The 18,506-nt window shown below is 44.3% G+C and overlaps 1 protein-coding gene and 1 long non-coding RNA gene across 6 annotated transcripts in view; one reads left to right on the forward strand and one right to left on the reverse strand.

The window, feature by feature from the left end:
• LOC127530262 (uncharacterized) overlaps positions 1-18,506 on the forward strand; it is a 132,030-nt gene that overhangs the window by 99,827 nt on the left and 13,697 nt on the right. The gene's annotated exons all lie outside the window — the stretch shown is intronic.
• runx2b (RUNX family transcription factor 2b) overlaps positions 1-18,506 on the reverse strand; it is a 44,984-nt gene that overhangs the window by 15,453 nt on the left and 11,025 nt on the right. For 2 of the 5 annotated variants that reach the window (XM_051936595.1, XM_022214776.2), the window contains exons 3-5: positions 11,119-11,381; positions 9,643-9,799; positions 7,869-7,973 (exon numbers count right to left, since the gene is read on the reverse strand). In XM_051936595.1, coding sequence (XP_051792555.1) covers positions 7,869-7,973; positions 9,643-9,799; positions 11,119-11,381 — 525 coding nt within the window. The other 3 variants (XM_051936596.1, XM_051936593.1, XM_051936594.1) reach the window with 2 other exon arrangements.

The following is an 18,506-nucleotide window of genomic DNA, read 5'->3' on the forward strand; positions in this document are numbered from 1 at the left end:
TGGAACAGTAAAGTCAATGAAAAAATACACTGGGTCCATATTTCACTTTTTTATTTGGAGCCCTCACAGTGGCCGTGTTGTGTTTTTTTTTTTTTTTTCCTCGAAAAACAATGAATTATTTCAGGTGGCGACGCCGAAGCTGGTGGAGCGAGTCGAGCATGGGGGTCTGGTGCAAAACGGGAGAAAAGAAAGAGAAAAGAGAGTAAAAACAGAATTCGGAGAAGTGAAAAGGGAGAGAGGGGAGAGGAGGTGTGGGAGATGAGGCAGCGAGCGAAAGGGGGAGCCAGGCAGTCGTGGAGCTCTGCCAGCCGTCTGTGTGGTCCATGAGTTCCAGCCTGGAGGAAGCTCGCCAGGCGAAGGGAAGGGCACACAAACTCACACACACTCACAGAGGCAGACATACACAACAATCCCCAAAGGCAATACGTTTATTGAACGCACTTTCCGCACTTTATACACATTTGTGCAACATTGTGCAAAGTTTAAAGACTCTTTGGCGTGTGTGTGGTTTTTCAGGCAGCACCTCTCGGCTCGAATTAAACTGTTTTGATTCGGCTTTTTTTGTCGCCCGACCAAATCCAGACTTTGTCTCTTTATCTCATTTTATGATTCACTTTCTGCCGTGCTCTTTATTCCTCTCTGTCTCTCCCTCCCACTGAATAATTTTGTGTTTTTGCGTTGCAGAGGCCTTGGCACCTCTTCAAGGAACTTCATAAGACATTCAAGTGACTGTCTGCCTCTGGAAAAGCCTGAAGTATTTCTTTTTTTCTCCTCTCTTTTTCCCCTCCTCCCTCCCTTCCCTTTTCTTTCCTCCTGATGTTTGGGTGAGTTTTATTTGTCCGGCTCCCATTGTTAAAAGCCGCTTGAAGCGAGTCAGCAAGCAGCAGAAAGGTGAATTTTCCAAAATCCTCTTTAATCACCTGGACGCCGAACAAAAAGTTTGCTCTATTTTTGGGCGGGCTGCTCGAGGCGTTTACTGACAGATATAGGGGCTTCGTTCCTCTACATAATTCAAGGAAATTAAATGGCAGCTGGCTGACATCATCTAAATATCGGTTTAATTAGAATCTGCGAGGCTTTCAGCGTTTAGCACAAAACGTAAATGGCTGTTGTATGAAACAAAGCCAGGGCCTTAGAGCAGGTAATAGTAGCCTTCAAGCACATGTAAAGACGTGTGTGTGGGGGTGAGTGTGATGACACCGAGGCCTGTTGGTGTCATCATAACCGACGTTAATGAAGCCAGCTCACTTACTCATATTGTTTCCAGGCAAGCAGCGCTGGAAGTGGCAGCTTTTTAAGGGAGGTTTTAAAAGGTTGTAACTCAGCAACCACTACAATAAAGGCAGTTTATAGGGGTGGGAACTCTCAGGAATTCTTGCAGTTTAATTTAATTCCGATTTTTTCGGAGCGGGAAAATTAACCAAACATTGAAATGTCAAAAACTGCAGTTCCTCAAATGTCCACTTGAGGCTGGCTCAAAAAGCGAGTCAATCCCCATAGAGCTCCATGTTAAAATGTCCAACTTTAAAGCAGAAATAAACAAATTTATAGCCTGTTATGAAAAATGGTTTTGGTCTCTATAGCTAACGTCCCCATTTATGACAACTGCACATCTGTTAGATTGTTATATAAATGTCCCATTTGAATTGCATTAAGGCTTAAAGTTATGCATAATTACAGGCATGGTTTCTCTGAGTAACAGGAGGGCGATGTTATAAAAGAGTCTATGGTCCATATTTGTTTGCATGGCCTGCTTTAGCTCCACTCAAGTTCCACTTCTTTGCTAATTCTTAAATTAGGTAGGTATTAGGAGGAGCCAGAGTCACAACACTGAGCTTCAAAACTGCTCTTTGGGAGGCCTATTGGTGAAATCAAGAAGGCTTTATATTAGAAGTTGACCAATCATAAGGCTGACAGACTATCAGATCCAATATTCCACAATTTTCCTGTCAAACATGTCAGTTAAAAAAAAAAAAAAAGATTCCCAATAAAATAAATAATTTGAAAAATTTGCTACTTTGGCTTTGATCAGTGGTCTTGAGCAATGTTTAACCCACAGATTTGAAAAACATGGGATTGGTTACACAGCCTATCAACACTGAGGGATAAATGTTGAAAAGTTCTCTTTTAGTTAAACACATGTAAGACACAAACAAATAAATGAGTTGTAGTTTATGTGCATATCATTTCCAAATGTCCCCCATCGGTCTTCTTGATTACTAATCATCAGTACTGGTAATGGCTCTGAAAAATCCAAATCGGCTGACCCCTGCTTTATATACAGTCCTTGTTATTGACTCAATAAAAAGCCACTATATTCTGGCTCCCACTCCGGCGCAATGTGTGCCAAACCACTGACTCCTGTCTTTTGCCCACTGAGCTGCAAATGAAACATAACTGACAGCGAAGCCAACTGGTTCTGATGAGACTCGTTGTCTGACTAATACTAAAAATTCAGAGAGTATGCAGCGTTTTCTTTTTCTTTTTTTTACTGGCAGGGGTCTCCAGGCTCCAGGTTAGTAACTCAAGGTGACAGAAGCTTCGCTGTGAGGGCTCCCAGCTTTGTGGAGAGAAATTTACTACTTCTATGTCAATGTTTAAGTCGCTCAGCATAAATTGTCATGCTCACAATTTCCAGCATCCTCTACTGTAACTTGCCATTTTACGATATTTATTCTATATTGAGTTTGTGCCAGTATATTATTATTTTCTTTCTTATGCCAAGGCTCAAATTGCCAAAAGCTGGAGTGAACTAGAAATACGAAGCTTGGCCCAATAACTGGAAATGATGCGCCAATGCTTCCAAGGCAACACAAGTCTAATCTGCCACATGATGGCGCTGTAATTAAGACCCATGTAGCGTTGGAAAGGCCAAGCCCCTCACAATGTAGGACCCTCACACTGGATTGAAATTAAAATTCTACACGTAATTCCAAATCTCTCAGTGGCCTCTTCAAAAGACCTCCTGGACCATAGAAGTCCACCATGATGGATTTTTTTGTTGCTAGTTTGCATTATGTGGAAAACAAAGTGACATCTACTCTTTGTATTTTTACTGAATCAACACCAAACTTTGTATTCAGCATTGTAGGACTGAGCCTCATAATTCCAGTATAAACAGACAACACCAGACAAAACACATGACTGCCATTAAGGGCAAAAAAAATCATAACAAAGGATTTAGCTTAGCAAGAGATTACCCATAACTGATTGATAATAAGTCTAATCACAACAAATCTTGGTAGATCTTTTCAGGCCGTGTTTAAAAATGGATCTATCAAAGCATTTGGAGCCCGACACAGAAGGGGCAACACAAATGCCACAAAAGTTTATTTCAAAATCTGTAGGAAAGGACTTGATTTGGGGGTAAATATGAACCCAAATCTGAAGAACCATGTTGACTGGTCCATGCAGCGGAGTTCTATTCACTGTTATCTGATAAGCAACTAGTCTGGGGCGATGAAATGAAGGCAACATGTACCAGTGACGGATGCTTCAGAAATAGAAACAAGAAAATTGTCCAGTGGAATGTTGAATAGTTTCACTTAAATGCATCAGCTGCAAACCGCCATGAAAGCACATGACAAAAACGCAAAGTTCAGTGAACAAACCATAAGCATCTCCCTCTTTAGTTAAATAAACAGCCTTTCATATCCCTGTATTTTTGTGTGTTTTTCATTGCTGTGTTAACATTCACATGATCACCTAGATTAAAGTGGTTTCAATTCAAAGTGAAGTGTTTTCTGCTGAGCTTTGTTAAGAGTAGGTCCTAAAAAGTAATCAATAATTATCGATATCCAGTGAAAACCTGTTCAAATTTTTACACTTTTTCTTGTACTTGCTGCACATGGTGATTTAGTTTGGCTTTGTCAAACCTAAAACTTGCTCATGGCTTTAATTTTGGTCACTTTAAATGCTTCCTCCTCTTGAGCCCAAAAAGGTTCAAACCTGCAAATTGCCACTTGTGACTGTATTTTCCTTTTTGTGATTATATTTCTGGTTTTTACGCTATATTTTGACACATATTCTTGCTTTAAATTTAGCTCTGTGAAACCATTTGTAACTGCAAATAAAGCTGCCACTACACTGAAAACATAGAGAAGCTCCATATGTAAGTATCATGGGAGTGTGTGTGAGTCCTTGTGTGTGTCGCAAGAGTTTGGCTTGGCAGACAGGTCTCCTGAACCACTAATATTGTCTGCAGGCTTGTAAGTAACCGGGGCCTCTTCACCAGACTTGTTAACACCCTGACCAAAACCGAACCAAAACACGACCCCGTTCCCGAGCCCAGAACCCCCCAAGAACCCGTGGCTTCAAACGCCAGCGAGCGGAGACGGGGTCTGACCACTAACCTCCACCACTGACATACAACACACACACACACACACACTTCTCAGTAATGCAGAACAACCACTGCAATATGCCCCAACGAGACCCAGCGTGTGACGCCACAATGTTTTTTGTCACCTTCCATGTTTGTCTGTCATCAATTAACTCTAATGAGAACAGTGGGTTTGGACAGAAAGCCTTGTATATTGTGTTATTACGCCTCGGCTATTATCGCTCAGGAAGTTTGTCTCAGTCGGCCACTGTCAGGAGCAGCTGAAAGGAGACAGAGCCACCTATAAAAGCATATTGGTTGAAACAGCCACTCCCTGTCTATTAGCTCAAAATGACATTTAATGAGGCCTATTAGCTCTGCTCCAAATCAGCACTGTGGCTACGCTAGACTAATGACACCAATAACACACATTCTCCTTGCAAAGCATGTCATGTGGGTGCACATATGCAGACACACACACATTTCCAAATCATATCTGCATCAGCAAGCAGACATGCACGAACACGCACACACATATGCACACCCTCGTTGAAGCTGCTGGTGCAGTGGCAAACCACAGGCTAACCAAGAGCTGTCAAGCGATTAAGCACAATGCGAGCCGCAGAAACCGAGTTAGCCTCCCGCTAATAACACAGTGGCCAGAGGGACCTGACTAACCACTTTCCAAACCCCGCACACACACGTATACACTGTAAAAACCTCAGAGGGAAATCATACCGCAGATCTTTAAACTGGGCCCCCACCGATATTCGTCACTCTGACCACGCAATTAATTAACCGGGGCTTCAGCTCTGCAGTTCAGAGATACGAGGCCCCAGTCGTTTGCTGGGTGGTCCTGCTTTATTCTGATATTAGACGAGGAGCCGCTGGGGAAATGACATCCCTCAGGAAGACTCATATGGCTACCATAAGACTCATCAAACACAAAATATCCTTCCTGAGAGAGAGAGAGAGAGAGAGAGAGACACCCACCACCTCCACCAGCACTTTAACAAGGAGAAAAATCGCCAGTAAAACTGTAGAAGGTGTTAAAAAATAATCAGCACAGAGAATGTTCTTATTGGCCTTATTGTCAGCTTCATTCTCCAGGAACAACACAACAGCGTTTTTACCGTAGAGAGCCACACAGTGCCAGTGTGTGTCAACGTTAAAACGGCCTACTGTTCCCGTCTCCCCTCCCTGCAGGGGCCCGGTGCACGGCAGGCCTCCTAATTACCCACTCGTTTAACACAAAATAGAGCTGTAATGGCCGACAAAGCCCCCCACGTCTCAATGAAGCGTTCACACAGATAGAATCGCAGCCCTGGAGACAGCCGGTGCTCTCAGCTCCGGGTCTCTGTGCCGAAAAACCCTGGAGGAGGGGCGGCCCGGCGGAGAGGGCACATGTGTGTTTTGCCACCCTTCGACCTCGGCTTAATGACCCCTGAGAGGGAGACGTGTTCTGGCTGTAGTTTCTGGGTAAATTATACCACCACTGTAATTCTGACCACTTAACAGCAAAGGAAAGAGGTTCAGGGGTTATGTATGATGACATAGTCTTTATTGCTTAAATTACTATCCTGAGACTGAGGTTAGAACATGCAAACTTTGACTTTTTCTAGAGGCACAAATTGAGCCAAACGAAGGAAAAACAACGTGAAATTTTCTTATTGCACCAGAATCCCCTCACCTGATGTCAGGTAGAGTCGGGTTTGTCTATCTCGGTGGCTCAGGCTGTCCAGTGAGGAATTTTGGACGCAAATCCGAGACAGCAAACTTTTGTTGAGACCAAATTGAGCTTTTCTAAACAATCTCGGTTCCGGCTCCCATCTGCTCGCCACCAAATAACAGGACTTGTTTGAAAGTCATCTGACGGGGGACAGCAGATGCACAGGAAATGCTTTTGATCAAACAAGATGGCTCGAGAGTGAGAACGGATGGCGGTGGGGGGAAAAAGAAAAAAAGAGAAAAAGCGGGTGTGATTGCGAGTACATGTGCGTTTGAAGGAAAGCATATGCCTTTGTTTTCAAGGGGCGCATGCTGATGAGCGCCGAATGTCGAGGCAATTTTTTGGCACCACAGGCAGGTTTTCCTACAACCAAGAGTGATGGTGGTACTAATCCTACTGTCTCCCGGCTCCTCGGCGTCTCCTGCGTGTCCTGGTGCCATATGTGACAGGGCAGGCTGGCGGGCGGGTGGGTTGTTTGTGATGTGATATTGTTCATTGAGACGCCACGAGATGAGAATATGTTTTTTTTATGAATAGGGAGGAGGGTTGTGGAAACAGCTGCATGCCAGACCAGTTGGCACTGATGGCTATAGTAAAGTTTTTTTTTCCTCCTCAGTTGTTTTTATATGGCCCATTAAAATGAGCTGATGCTAGCACTCTGCTACCCAGTGTACCCTCGCAGGAATACTCTGCCTCGCATTTTATTCCTCGTCTTTCTCTCAAACCATCACTAGACAGACGAAGCTGCTTTTTCTCACAAGTTTTCTTTAATTAAAAGCCGGTTGATTTGCTAATTAACACAATTTAGGACTTTTTCGATATTGTTCATTTCAAACGCCTGGCTGCCATTGGCTGGCTGTGCAGAAAGTCCCGCCCACAGCTCATTTAAAGGGCCACTCCGCCAAATTTGCACGTCAAACCACATTGTGGTTGTGGTTAGTAAATAACCCTGATAATATCATCAGAAATCTGATCTACAATCTGGTCCTACATCACAAACTGGAGTTGCAGGGTTGAGTCTGTTGTGGTGCATTATGGGAAATGTAGTATTCACTATTTTTGGAGCTTACGAACTGTGGCTAGAAGCACGAAGAACTCAAATATCTCTTCTGTGCAACTTGACACAAATTTTATCATGTCATAACTCATAACAAAACATAAAAACTATCATTTAATTTCTCTGATTATTCATGATACAAAATGGGAAAAAACTAGCATCAAAACGTACAACATTTTTACAGATGTAACCAATCCTGGAAAGTAAACGGTGTCTCTGCATGCTATAGATGTTTTGCTATTTACATACAACTACAAACTTTCAATCTACTCTGCACCTCGGCTCTATTAGGCTGTTTCACCATGCTGAATGCATCTTCTAACAGCTTGATCCTCTGTATACTATTTTTGAGCCATGCTACATTTCTTTTATTGTTTAAGTACGTGTTGATATCCTCTAAATCTGTCTAATTTATTTCCATACCCGCTTCCTCTCTGCACTCCCTGCAGTTCAGTCAAATCATTTTTGTCACATGGCTACAGGTTGCAGCATTGTGAATTCGGCAGCATCAATTTATTTTTTGCATATAAATAAAGTTCTGATTAAATGTCATGATTTTATGGAAAGATCTGCTTAATTTTTAGTGATGAGGGCCATTGGACAGAGTTGACTCTTTCCCAAATCTAATTTTGGAGATGTTTTTATAAAGATAGCATGTCTTTCAAACCTGCCAGCAAGTTTTGGTGTTCAGAGTGTAAAAAGAAGAATGGTGTGGTTTGCTGTGTGCATGCTGTGCTGCTTGTGCGTGCGTTGGTACTCACTCCTGGGCTCACGCGGTCCGTCCACGGTGACCTTTATGGCTCGGTGGTAAGTGGCCACTTGTGGTGGGTTGGTGAATACTGTGATTGTCAGTGTGAAGCTCTTGCCTGTGGTGACATCAAACAACATCAAATGACATACCATCTGTGGAGACAATGACCAGTATTCATCTCTAAACCATCCCCAAGTCACAAGTGTGGTTGTGATCGCATAATACACAATACAAACTAGGGGGGGAAATCGACTTTAAGAGGATTAGTGACACACAACATTGGCTGTTTGAGAGGATCTATTTAGACTTTTTGGCAGCGCCTAAATGGAAGATTGACTGCAGGAGCCAGTATCTTGTTATCCAGAATTTCTAATGCAGCATGAGGGGGCGAGAGGCATTTTAATAGTCACTTCCTTTCTCGATAATCCCCGGCAGTTGCTGCCTCAGGGTTGAGTGTTTGTCTGTGCAAGTGTGTACGTTCTTCTATGCATGCACAAGGAATGTTCTGAATCAGAGCGCAACAGCCAAGTCAGCAGCAACACTAACGTCTGAGGTATGCAGACGCGTCATGTCGCCATGGCTACATACAGGAAACAGGAAGAAAAGGGGGCAGCGACTCATCTGAGCAGCTGTCCTGTTCAGCCATTCACCGGTGCGTGTCCTCCCTTCTTCCGCTGCAGCTCACTGTAAACACGCTTTTCAAAGCGGGCGTTAAGATGGGAGATATCAGGGCACAGATGCAACAGGTGTTCCACATAGCTGATCTGAGGTTCATGTGGGTGAAGCAGAGCCTCTATACTGCTTCCCTGCTGCGATCTAATCCGTGCTTACTGTCGAGGGAAGCCAGTACAACTCTATCAGTCGTAATGACGCTATCAGCAGTGTCTGATTCCTCATTAAATTAGCCGTCTGATGCATGCATGCCACTACCAAACTGTTTCATCCCTGCACCCATCAATCCTCGTCCATCTCTGCTGGCTCTGTCCATCTCTGTGTGCATGACTTTTAGCTATCTAACATCCTATCAGTTCGCTCTGCTTGTACTTATCTGTCATTGCGGGGTATTCATTTCAGACACCTCGTAGTCTGATCCACCCTGGCTCCTATGTCACTTCCGTTTACCGGATTCCGTGTCACAATGCGAGGTCTCTGTGGCAACTGGTGCCTACCTCACCCCATCATCCCTCCCTCGCCTTCTTCTGCTTTCTGACAGCAGTGCAGGAAACGGAGAAGTCGCTGCTGACAGCATTTACCACACTCAACTTATTGTAAAAAAATGAGAAAACAGTTCCAGAGGGTAAGCGAGGGCATGTTGTCAAACCGTAAATAAGATGATTTAGCACCACGACGGCAAACGACGCAAAGAGCTGCGCTGGTGATGCCAAACATTCAGGGAATGCCATTTGACTCAGTAGTCTCTGCATTTTTAGCGTGACAGCCTGAAGATATGCGCGGAGAGCGATGAGCCATGGGGCTGCAGCACCACCCAACATGTTTATGAGCCTGAGCTGAGCAGGGTCACGTCAGGTGAACGTTACGGAAAAGGTGGGGAAAAAAAAGGCAGTTGAGGTCCAAAGATCTGTGTGTCATCTGGTTTTAAAAGATTTAAAATGTATTAAAGAGCCTGATATTTGACCAAAGCGAGGGGAAGCAGCCACTCAGGCTTTAGGGGAGATGGGCGGTAGGGTTTAGAGTGATCATTATGTGGTTGCCATGTTGGGAATGTGGCCACTAATCCACACCACTGAAGCTAATAGCTCCCACAGAGAGCTCCAAGGCCTCACCTCTGCCACTACGGCCCACGAAGCGAAGGTCGTTGAATCGTGCTACTTGGTTCTTCATCACACCTGAGGCGTTCCGCAGCTCGGCCGAGTAGTTCTCGTCGTTACCTGCCATTACCGTGACAACCGTCCCGTCGGGTATGTCTCCCAGGGCGACCACCTGTCAGAGGTCAAAGGGCGGAAATTCAAGAGGTGTTTTAAAGGGATGCAAAATTTTGACTCCCTTGTCCCTTTGTGTAATTAGAACCACAGTCTGCTCCTCTCGGCTTTCCAAAAGGGTTCAAAACTCTGTGTTGCAGCTCACCACTCATGATCTTAAATCATGCCATCCTCCTCCAAATTATCCTGATAAATGGATTTAATTTTATCCCCCCGAAGCGGTTTGATATATCATGATAAATGCGATTACGTGAATCATCTGAAATGCCGTGTCTTCGAACAAAAGGCGCGGAGGCCTCCTCGTGTTATCATTTAGATTCTTGGATGCAGATAAAAGAGGATGAGCAGGCCTACAGAGCTGCAGTAATTACAGAGCCGTAGAGCTAAGAATGGTTAAATAACACTTATATTTTATAAAGTGTCACATTTGATTTGGAGCCAGAACTACAGCTACAAATTTCCCACTTTGAAGCGTCTTTGATGCATCCTTTAAATAATGTCTGCCGAGTAATTAATAGGGCCTTTCCTGTGAAATATCATGGGAACAAAAAAAAAAAACATGTCGAGGTTTCAAAAGCAGCTACAGAGGTCGGAAATATGGGAAACGTTACTCTGTGGCGCATTTAAAAATCTGGTTTTCTGTGCATTTTAGCAAGTTAAAAGTTCAGTGAAAGTCAACACTTTTACACAATCACAATAATTTTCATAACAAGGCAAATCTGGGTGTAAATTATAAAGATAACATGCTGTACAATATGTTCAATCATTTTCACATTTCACAGGAAAAATAAGAATTTATCACCTTCAGTATTATGCTGCTTAATTCCCTGGAGAGAGGTACGTTTTAAATGAGCTTTTATAATTCACCATACTTTCTGTATTTTTGGAATAAATAACATTTTTGTTGTATTCAAAATAAAATGCAGAAAGAAAATGGTATAAACATGTGATTCCTTCTTTTTTTTTTACATGTTGACATATTCAAACTTCCCTTTAAACAGCACATGGACAAATTAATTATTTTTTAAAAATGTTGTTGGCACTGTAATTTGCTTGTATTGTCAGATTAACAGCCTCTGGAGGACAACATGCACGTTAATAATAATTTGCCAGAAACTGAAATACGTTCAGATAAAAAGTCAGGTTGAACACGAGGGAAGAAAAAACATCTTAAAATTCACATTCAACAACCTAAAAATAAATCACTATTTGGTATTTTCTTTATTTGAAATGAGTTTCTGTCTTCATGCAGTGTCTGTTTTCCTTCCAGTAGCTCATCCACCGTTTAATTTAGCTGCACGTTTCTGCGTCGGGACTCACCTTAAAAGCGACAGGCAGCGTCTTGTTGCACCGCCAGTGGGAGGGCAGGACCGAGCACAGAAAATTGGGGCTGTCGGTCCGGACCAGCTCGGCCGGGTGGTCGGCGATGATCTCGGCCATGCTGCGGTTTTCGTGGGGACGCAGTCTTGGCACCGCCGCCGCTGCGTCCGGCTGCCCGGCTGGAGAGCTCACATCGTTCATCTTCCCTGGGACCGGCTGGAGGCTACTGGACGGCGGACTGAACCTCCGACTGGCGCTGGGATCTACGGGAATTCGCATTACAACACCGTGGATTATCAGAAAAAGGGGCACCAAATGCTCTCCAGCTCCTCTCCTCTCTTTCTGTCTGACTTTCTGTCTGTCTTTCTGTCTCTCGCACACTCAGGGAGAAACTCGGAGAGTGCGCCGCTGCTCGCTGAACCTCAGCGCGCCTGCCAATGGAAAATGGGACTTGCTGAGCGCACACCGCGTTTCAAAAACCTTCTCCACTACAAACTTTAGTGGTCGCCTTCAAACGACATAAAATAGACTTCTCCGGCAAGAAAAACAACCCTTGAAAACTCGATGATGTCTAAAATGACAAGCTCTCTGTTTTTTCTGTTCAAACTTCTCGGGGGAAGAGTCCATGTGCCATAACGCAGGCGTAGTTGCTCATGTGCGAATATAAATAACATCAAATAAATGTCCGAGCGCGTAACAGAGGCTATACAATTACAGAAAGCAGGTCTGAAATGGAACAGTCGACCCAGATGCTCAAAAAAGGTTTTGTCTGTCTTCCTTTAGTGAGAAGTCAAAAGCGCTGCTCCAGGTGCGTCATTGAAGTCTTTGTGCCAAACTGAAAAGGCTCTCTGGAAGCCCGCAGGCTATGTACACACAAAAAAGTTTTCAAAGTCAAAGGAATAAGCTTTAACAATACTTAACAGGGCGATTTATAATCCCACGACGCCTGCAAATTGTGCGTATTTTAGTGGAAAGTCTTCCGGCCGAGACGCAGGTTTTTGTATAGGGTTAAAAAAAAAAAGGTTGATGAAGTCGGGAAGAAGAAAAAAAAAAAAGAAAATCATCGCCGGCGAGATGAAGGGAGGCGGAAAAACGAATCCCGTTTTTGTAGCCGTAAATGTGGTTAGTGTTTGGAGGCCGGGGTTTCCCGTGCTCAGGCTTTTTGTGGTTTATATAGCTCGGGCGCCCAGCAATTATTGCGCTGATGCGACTCCAACACGTGGTGTCTGGAGTCAGATCCATTCCCTCCGCCATAATCTATCACGCCTATATAGAGTGCCGGACAGCTCCCCGTGTAATGTCTATACCTTCACGAAACACACAAGGGGCTACACACCTCACGCATTTTCTCTCTCCGTCGTTATTCACACTTTTACGCACAGCACCCCGCCGTACATACCGACATGTTACCGCTCCCCGGTTCCGTCCGCACGCTCCTAACGCTGGAGTTTGTCATTTCCAGTCACCGGTCCATCACACCGTGTTGTGTTACTGCTGCGTCCCGACAACGTTGCGGCTCACGGCAGCGTCCACGGAGCCCAGCCTCGGGTGTAGCAGTGAGTTATGCTGCCAAAAGGTAGGAGTGAGTGAGTCACCGGAGAGCGGTGAGTCAGGTACAAGGCGCAGGAGTAGAGTTTCAATCGGGCGCAGGGGAGAGCTGTTGTGCAGGTGTACAGGTATTCTACTTTACACGGGCTTTAATTTATGTTCACCCACCCATGTGGCCGTCTCCTGATCCAAGGCGCTCATAGTAAAGTCGTTTATATAAAAACCCAACTTTACCAGTTTTTTTTTTTGTGCCTTATAATACCTGTTAAATTTACTGCATGGCTGTTTCATTGCATGGAAATTAAACCACATGCAAACAGCACCGAGGGATGGATCAGTTCGACTGTGCGTAATTACGCACAACTTGCCAGTAATTTATTATCTCATATTTTAAAATGCCAGTGGTAAACTAAGCACAAATATGTGACACAGTACTTGCATCTTACTTGGATATTTCAATTAAATGCAACTTTTTACTGCTTGTACATATTTCAGAGGGAAAAAAATACACCATGCCACATTTATCTGACTCCTGGATTGTCTTTTTTCTGTCTCTTTTCTTGTAGATTTCTCCAGATTTCTACACATAAAACATATGTCAAATTAAAAAAATATATATATGATGAATTGCTGTAGAATTATCTGCTCAGCAGTGTATAAAATGGTGAAAATTATAAGTATAACAACCACTTCCAACAGTAAACTGCTACTTATACACCATCTGTAATAATAATGTTAGATAATACAGTGGAACCCTCACAGGAGCTGTTTTTCTGCTTTAGAAATGCTTGTAATTTCCACAGTTTCAGTACTTTTTAAATAAAACTGATGCATTATTACCCATTTTATTTTCAAAATTATAATTTCTATGATAATTTGACTGATACTGAAATAATATTCAACTGGAAATGTCATTTTTAAAGCGTGCAAAAGCAAAACAGAAATACAAAGGATTCATATTTTTGATTTAAAAAACTATTTAAAAAAGCATTAATTGCATCTTTTCAATCACATACCAAAGCCACACTATGAGGACAAAAATATTTTAGGTGAAAAAATGAAAAAATATTTAATGTTATTTTTTTTTTCTGAAATATTCAGACTGTTTTCTGCTCCTAATGCCCCCAGTGAAAAGGCCTCCTCCGCCTGTCCCTCCTGTGTCTACTGTAGAGGGCATCATCTACCCTCTGTGAGACTCCATATCTCAGCCGGCTCTCATCAGCCACCCCACCCTCGGCCCTGATTACCCATCAGTCTCCCAGTGAGACTTTTCTGAGTGCCACATCACACAGCAGCATGTGTATTGCCACTCTGTGTTCCTTTCTTTCCGTTGCTCCCAAACAGGCTGTTTTATTGCAGCAACTCTTTAAGACAAAGGTCTTTGATACTCCAAGGCCTGCTTCAAAAAATAAATGGCACTGACGGGGAGGGCACAGCTGTCGGGGTTATTTGGATCCTGTCGGGGCTTTTTTGTAGCTTGTTTTTCATCCTGTGAAGTTACTTTTTTACAAAATACACTTCTGGGCAGAGATGGGGAAAAAAAGGTTGACTCTCCGTCCGTACTGCAGCACTTGAAATAACTCGACTTCTTATGTTTCATAAGTATGTATGTACGTGTGTGTGTGCGCATGCATGCACGTCTGTTAGCATGTGTGCGAGTGCGAGGATGTGGGAGGGATATATATAAAGTCTGAAAGCACTGACACGCATCTGGCACCTCGTCATGTGGAGGGGAAGAAGAAGGAAGAAAAAAAAAACCGAGTGATTGAGTTACACTTCCCTTCTGTGTGCCCCAAACACCAGAAATATGGTTCACATTGTCCAACATTCTCAAAGATCAACTAACAATTCATGGATGGATAAATGCGAATTGTAGTAATTAAATCTGTAATAGCGATAAACATGGCCTTGCAGGAACCGTGGAGCCGGTTATTCCAACAGAGTTAAATTTCAGCTCCGATAATATTGTCCCTCTTTTTTTGGATACATGTAGAATAATGTGGAAAACATCCTAAATGTTGAATTTAATTTAGGAAATGTTAGGGATGAAATAACATGCCAGCAGCCTAATCAGCCCCATTACTTTTAATTCAGACTCAAATTTGAAATGGAATTTAATTTTAGAGCTGTCTACTTGTATTTGTGCAGTGTAGGAACTCAGCAGCTTTTTTCTTTTTTAAGGCAAACTAATCAGTCTCAAAATTTGGATTTGTCCCATGGAGAGGCAGCACATTTTCCCCAGGCCCCCCAAAAACCCTTCCTCAACCGTAGTCGTGACTTAAACCCTGACAAGCTCAGCTCATCAAAGAGTGTTTGTCCCATCTGACTCCGCTTTCCTTCACCGCTGCACATTCAGCATCTGTCTTGCAGCTCCCTACAGGATCCGTTCATACAGCCGAGGCCCTCTCTGTCTGGCTCTCTGTCATTCAGAGGTAGTGGGCCTGAACTCTGCCCAAAAAAATCCACCATTTGATGTCGCTTAGATGTGAAGGAGACAGCAAGAGAAGGCGTTAATGTGCCAGAATATACTGTTCAATCAAAAAAAAATTGCACTTCCCCGCCTCAACGTCGCGGGTTTATTCCAACTCCCCTCCAAAAAATTACATTTTGATTAAATGTGAACGCTTGGAACATTTGGACTTTTTGGGATATGCGACCGATCCTGCTCCGTATTAGCAGATTTAATATGATGGAGTAATGAATCTAGCATAAAGCTGTTCAGCTATCCAGCGGGGCCTGCTGCTCGCCTGGTGCACAGCTGGATCGTCTCTCTCAGCTCTGGTATTATTCATCTACTGTGTTACACTGGCTTGGAGTCATTGCACAGTAGGAGAAGTCACTAACAGTGAAGAACCACAGCGTACCACATTGAGCAGGATGTGCATTTTATGATTTATGGTAATATTGTATTTCTGCCGCTCAGTTTCAATTATTTGTTTTCAATAAAAATCAAACTAGTCTGACATTCTCCGGCTAATTTTCCCTGTCGAGATATCAAGCATGTAATAAAACTTTCTGTTCTCATTCCCACTTGGAATGACAAAGACTGTGCGAACCGCTAATATGTACGCCGTCTGTAATGTTGTCAGCTGACTGGAAAACGTGCAGAAATCATTCCCTGTGTCTTCTGCAGTGTTTGACATGCACAGACAGGAGCAGCACCTCATCAGGGAAGGTGGCAGAGCTCAGAGCTGAAGCTAAAAAATCAACAGTTTAAGAAACACAGTCTCTTGCAAATGCACTCGTTTTAATTTTTAAGCAACTTTACTGTCTCCTCCTCGCTCCTTCTTCTCACAAGCCGTGCTCTCATCCTTCAAGAAGAAAAGTACAGCCACTTAAGGCTCAGGATTAAGGCTCCATTTCACAGTGGTGCATTTTTCAAGACACTTAATTATAGCTTTCTAGAGGAGTGCATTGATGAGGCCCAGGCTTTTTCAGCTCTAACGGGATGTTTCCATGTTTGGCAGGCCACCAGGCGGACGCTCGGCCTGCCAGCAAGCCAATCAGCGAGGGCCCACCGGGCTCGACGGACAGAACCGGCCAAAGCCCCCGGTCTACTAGCCAATCAACCGAGGAGCCGCAGAACCAGCTAGGCCGGTTAGCGGACCAATTAGTGAATCAGAGAGGAGGAGGATGACGAGGACGTGCAGAAACTTTACTCCTCCTGACCTCATCGACTCACTGAATCCCAGATCACAGCTAAGACCTTAATGACTGTTTGCGATCGAGCCCCGTGACATCACCGTGAACTGCCGGGACGACGACGGCACGTTCTGCGGTGCGTTTAAGTGTGTGTGCACAATCCCAGGCTGTATTAGACTCACTGCAGCGTCCTCGTGCCGGCGGACTTTAATATATTTCAGCAAGAGATGCAGAAAGAGTTCGCCTGATATTTCACTCTGCTTTTTTTCAGAGCAGCATGGAAAGAGATGGAGGGGGCGGCTGCTCGCTGCTTGTGGCAGGAGGGTAAAAGAGAGAGGGAGGGAGGCAGAGAGGGAGGCAGGGAGGAGGGGTATAAAGACAATTTCCTCTCTGCTCTTATTGCTCTGACTGTCTGCCGCCTACCGCCTTCATGGAGGTCCCTAATTGAGATCACTTGTACTTAAAAATAGGAACAAAAAAGGAACTTCAGTGGGCTGGGAGATGTAGAGGAGAAAATAAAGCAGTAATATGTGACGAAGGCTGCCATTAAAGAGTCCCAATGATAGATGTGAAGGGGGTACAGAGCTGAGAACTGGTTGTGTGTCTGCCAGGGAGCCTTCAGATGTTGACGTGTCACACACCACCTGCTGTCACGCAGTGTATTTGTAGTTTTTCCTCTGTGTATGTGTGCGTGTGTGCAGCTCTTTGATGGGGTTGGGTGACAGTGCTGGGACTCAGGCCAGAAACATGCCAGAAAAGTTCCACTTCATGTATGCATGTGTTTGTGTGTCCTTTACATCGCTGCAACAGAATATCGTATACTCAGCCGCCCCTTCTGTGCCATTAGCTCTGCTATTATTAGTCTTTCACTTCACTTCATCCGTTCCACCAATCAAACCATCCCAGGAGCCGCCTCTCCCAGCCTCGATCCCATAATGTCCCTAAAGTCGAAGCTGGTTTTCCCTTCAAAACCATCTATCACTCAATCAGGGCAGATCGAGCCATTAATCAAACAATGAGCCCCCCTCCTCAGAGACCAGTTTGAAGGATTGGCCTGAAGGAAACGCAGCGTATCCAGGAGTGGTACCGGACCACGGCTGGGAACAGGAACCCTGTAAAGAGCGTTTTTCTTGGACCGAGACTCTCTGTAGGTGCTAAAGACAATACAGACACTCGGGCTAGGCCAACATTCCACTTTACACTTTTCCCTTCCTCTGTGTATTTCACTGGTCTACTTCCTCTCTGCAAACTAGCCGGCTAGTATCAAAATATTTATAGTACATCTGCAAGACATGCTGTTCTCATGTATCCAGGACCGTTTAGCCCTGTGTTCATTATGCGAGGTAAAACTAATACCAGATTTACGGGGGGATATTTCTCTCTGTTCTGGCTGTCCGTGCGGCGCGATTGAGGATGATTTATGTGAGGCGAGGACGCTCAGGCGAGATAGATAGAGTGAATGAGCGGCGAGAGGCGAAAACAGGCAGCGGCCCAGACGAGCGCTCGCAGGGGGGCTATCGGCTATCGCTCGGCCCCGTTTCCAGCGCTCCAGACTGGGGAGGAAGGTAAGGAAGGACAGGCAGCGGCTGGAGGAAAAGGAAGGAGATGGGAGGCAGGGATGTATGTATGTATATGTGTGGAGCAGCAGGGAGAAGGAATGTCAAAGTGCACCGGGTCCAAATCGATGAATGCAGAAGAAGGGCCAGATGGGGAAAGAACTCTGTCATGGATGCTCAATTGCACACAGACATAAACATTTAACCATACATGAAGTAAACCCACGTCTGGAAATGTCTCGTATACATTTTTATTTTGGAGCCATTTGTATTTGTATTAAATATACCGTGTGTTTTGTTTGGCGGTTATCTCAGAGTGGGCATCCTGAATGGACTTTTACTGCACATAGGAAAGCTTAAGCCCTGGCGCTGCTCGACCGCTTCATTTCTGGGGGGTAATCGCATCAAAACTGTCAGTCAGTGAAGTGTCCAGGACTGAAATAAAAGCCAATCAGATAAATAGAAAATGAAAAAAAGAAGAAGAAAAAAGCAGCACTGGGCAGGCAGCACGAGCAGCCACCACAGCGGGCGTGCATCGAGAAACTTCACAGCGTTTTGGATCTTTTCTCTTTTTCCTGATCTCTTCCTGATCACGGTCCAGCTCGGAGCGGCTCCAAAAGCACCGAGCATGAACTCTGCAAC

This window comes from Acanthochromis polyacanthus, chromosome 16, assembly GCF_021347895.1.
Source record: "Acanthochromis polyacanthus isolate Apoly-LR-REF ecotype Palm Island chromosome 16, KAUST_Apoly_ChrSc, whole genome shotgun sequence".
In the NCBI taxonomy this organism is placed as follows: domain Eukaryota; kingdom Metazoa; phylum Chordata; class Actinopteri; family Pomacentridae; genus Acanthochromis; species Acanthochromis polyacanthus.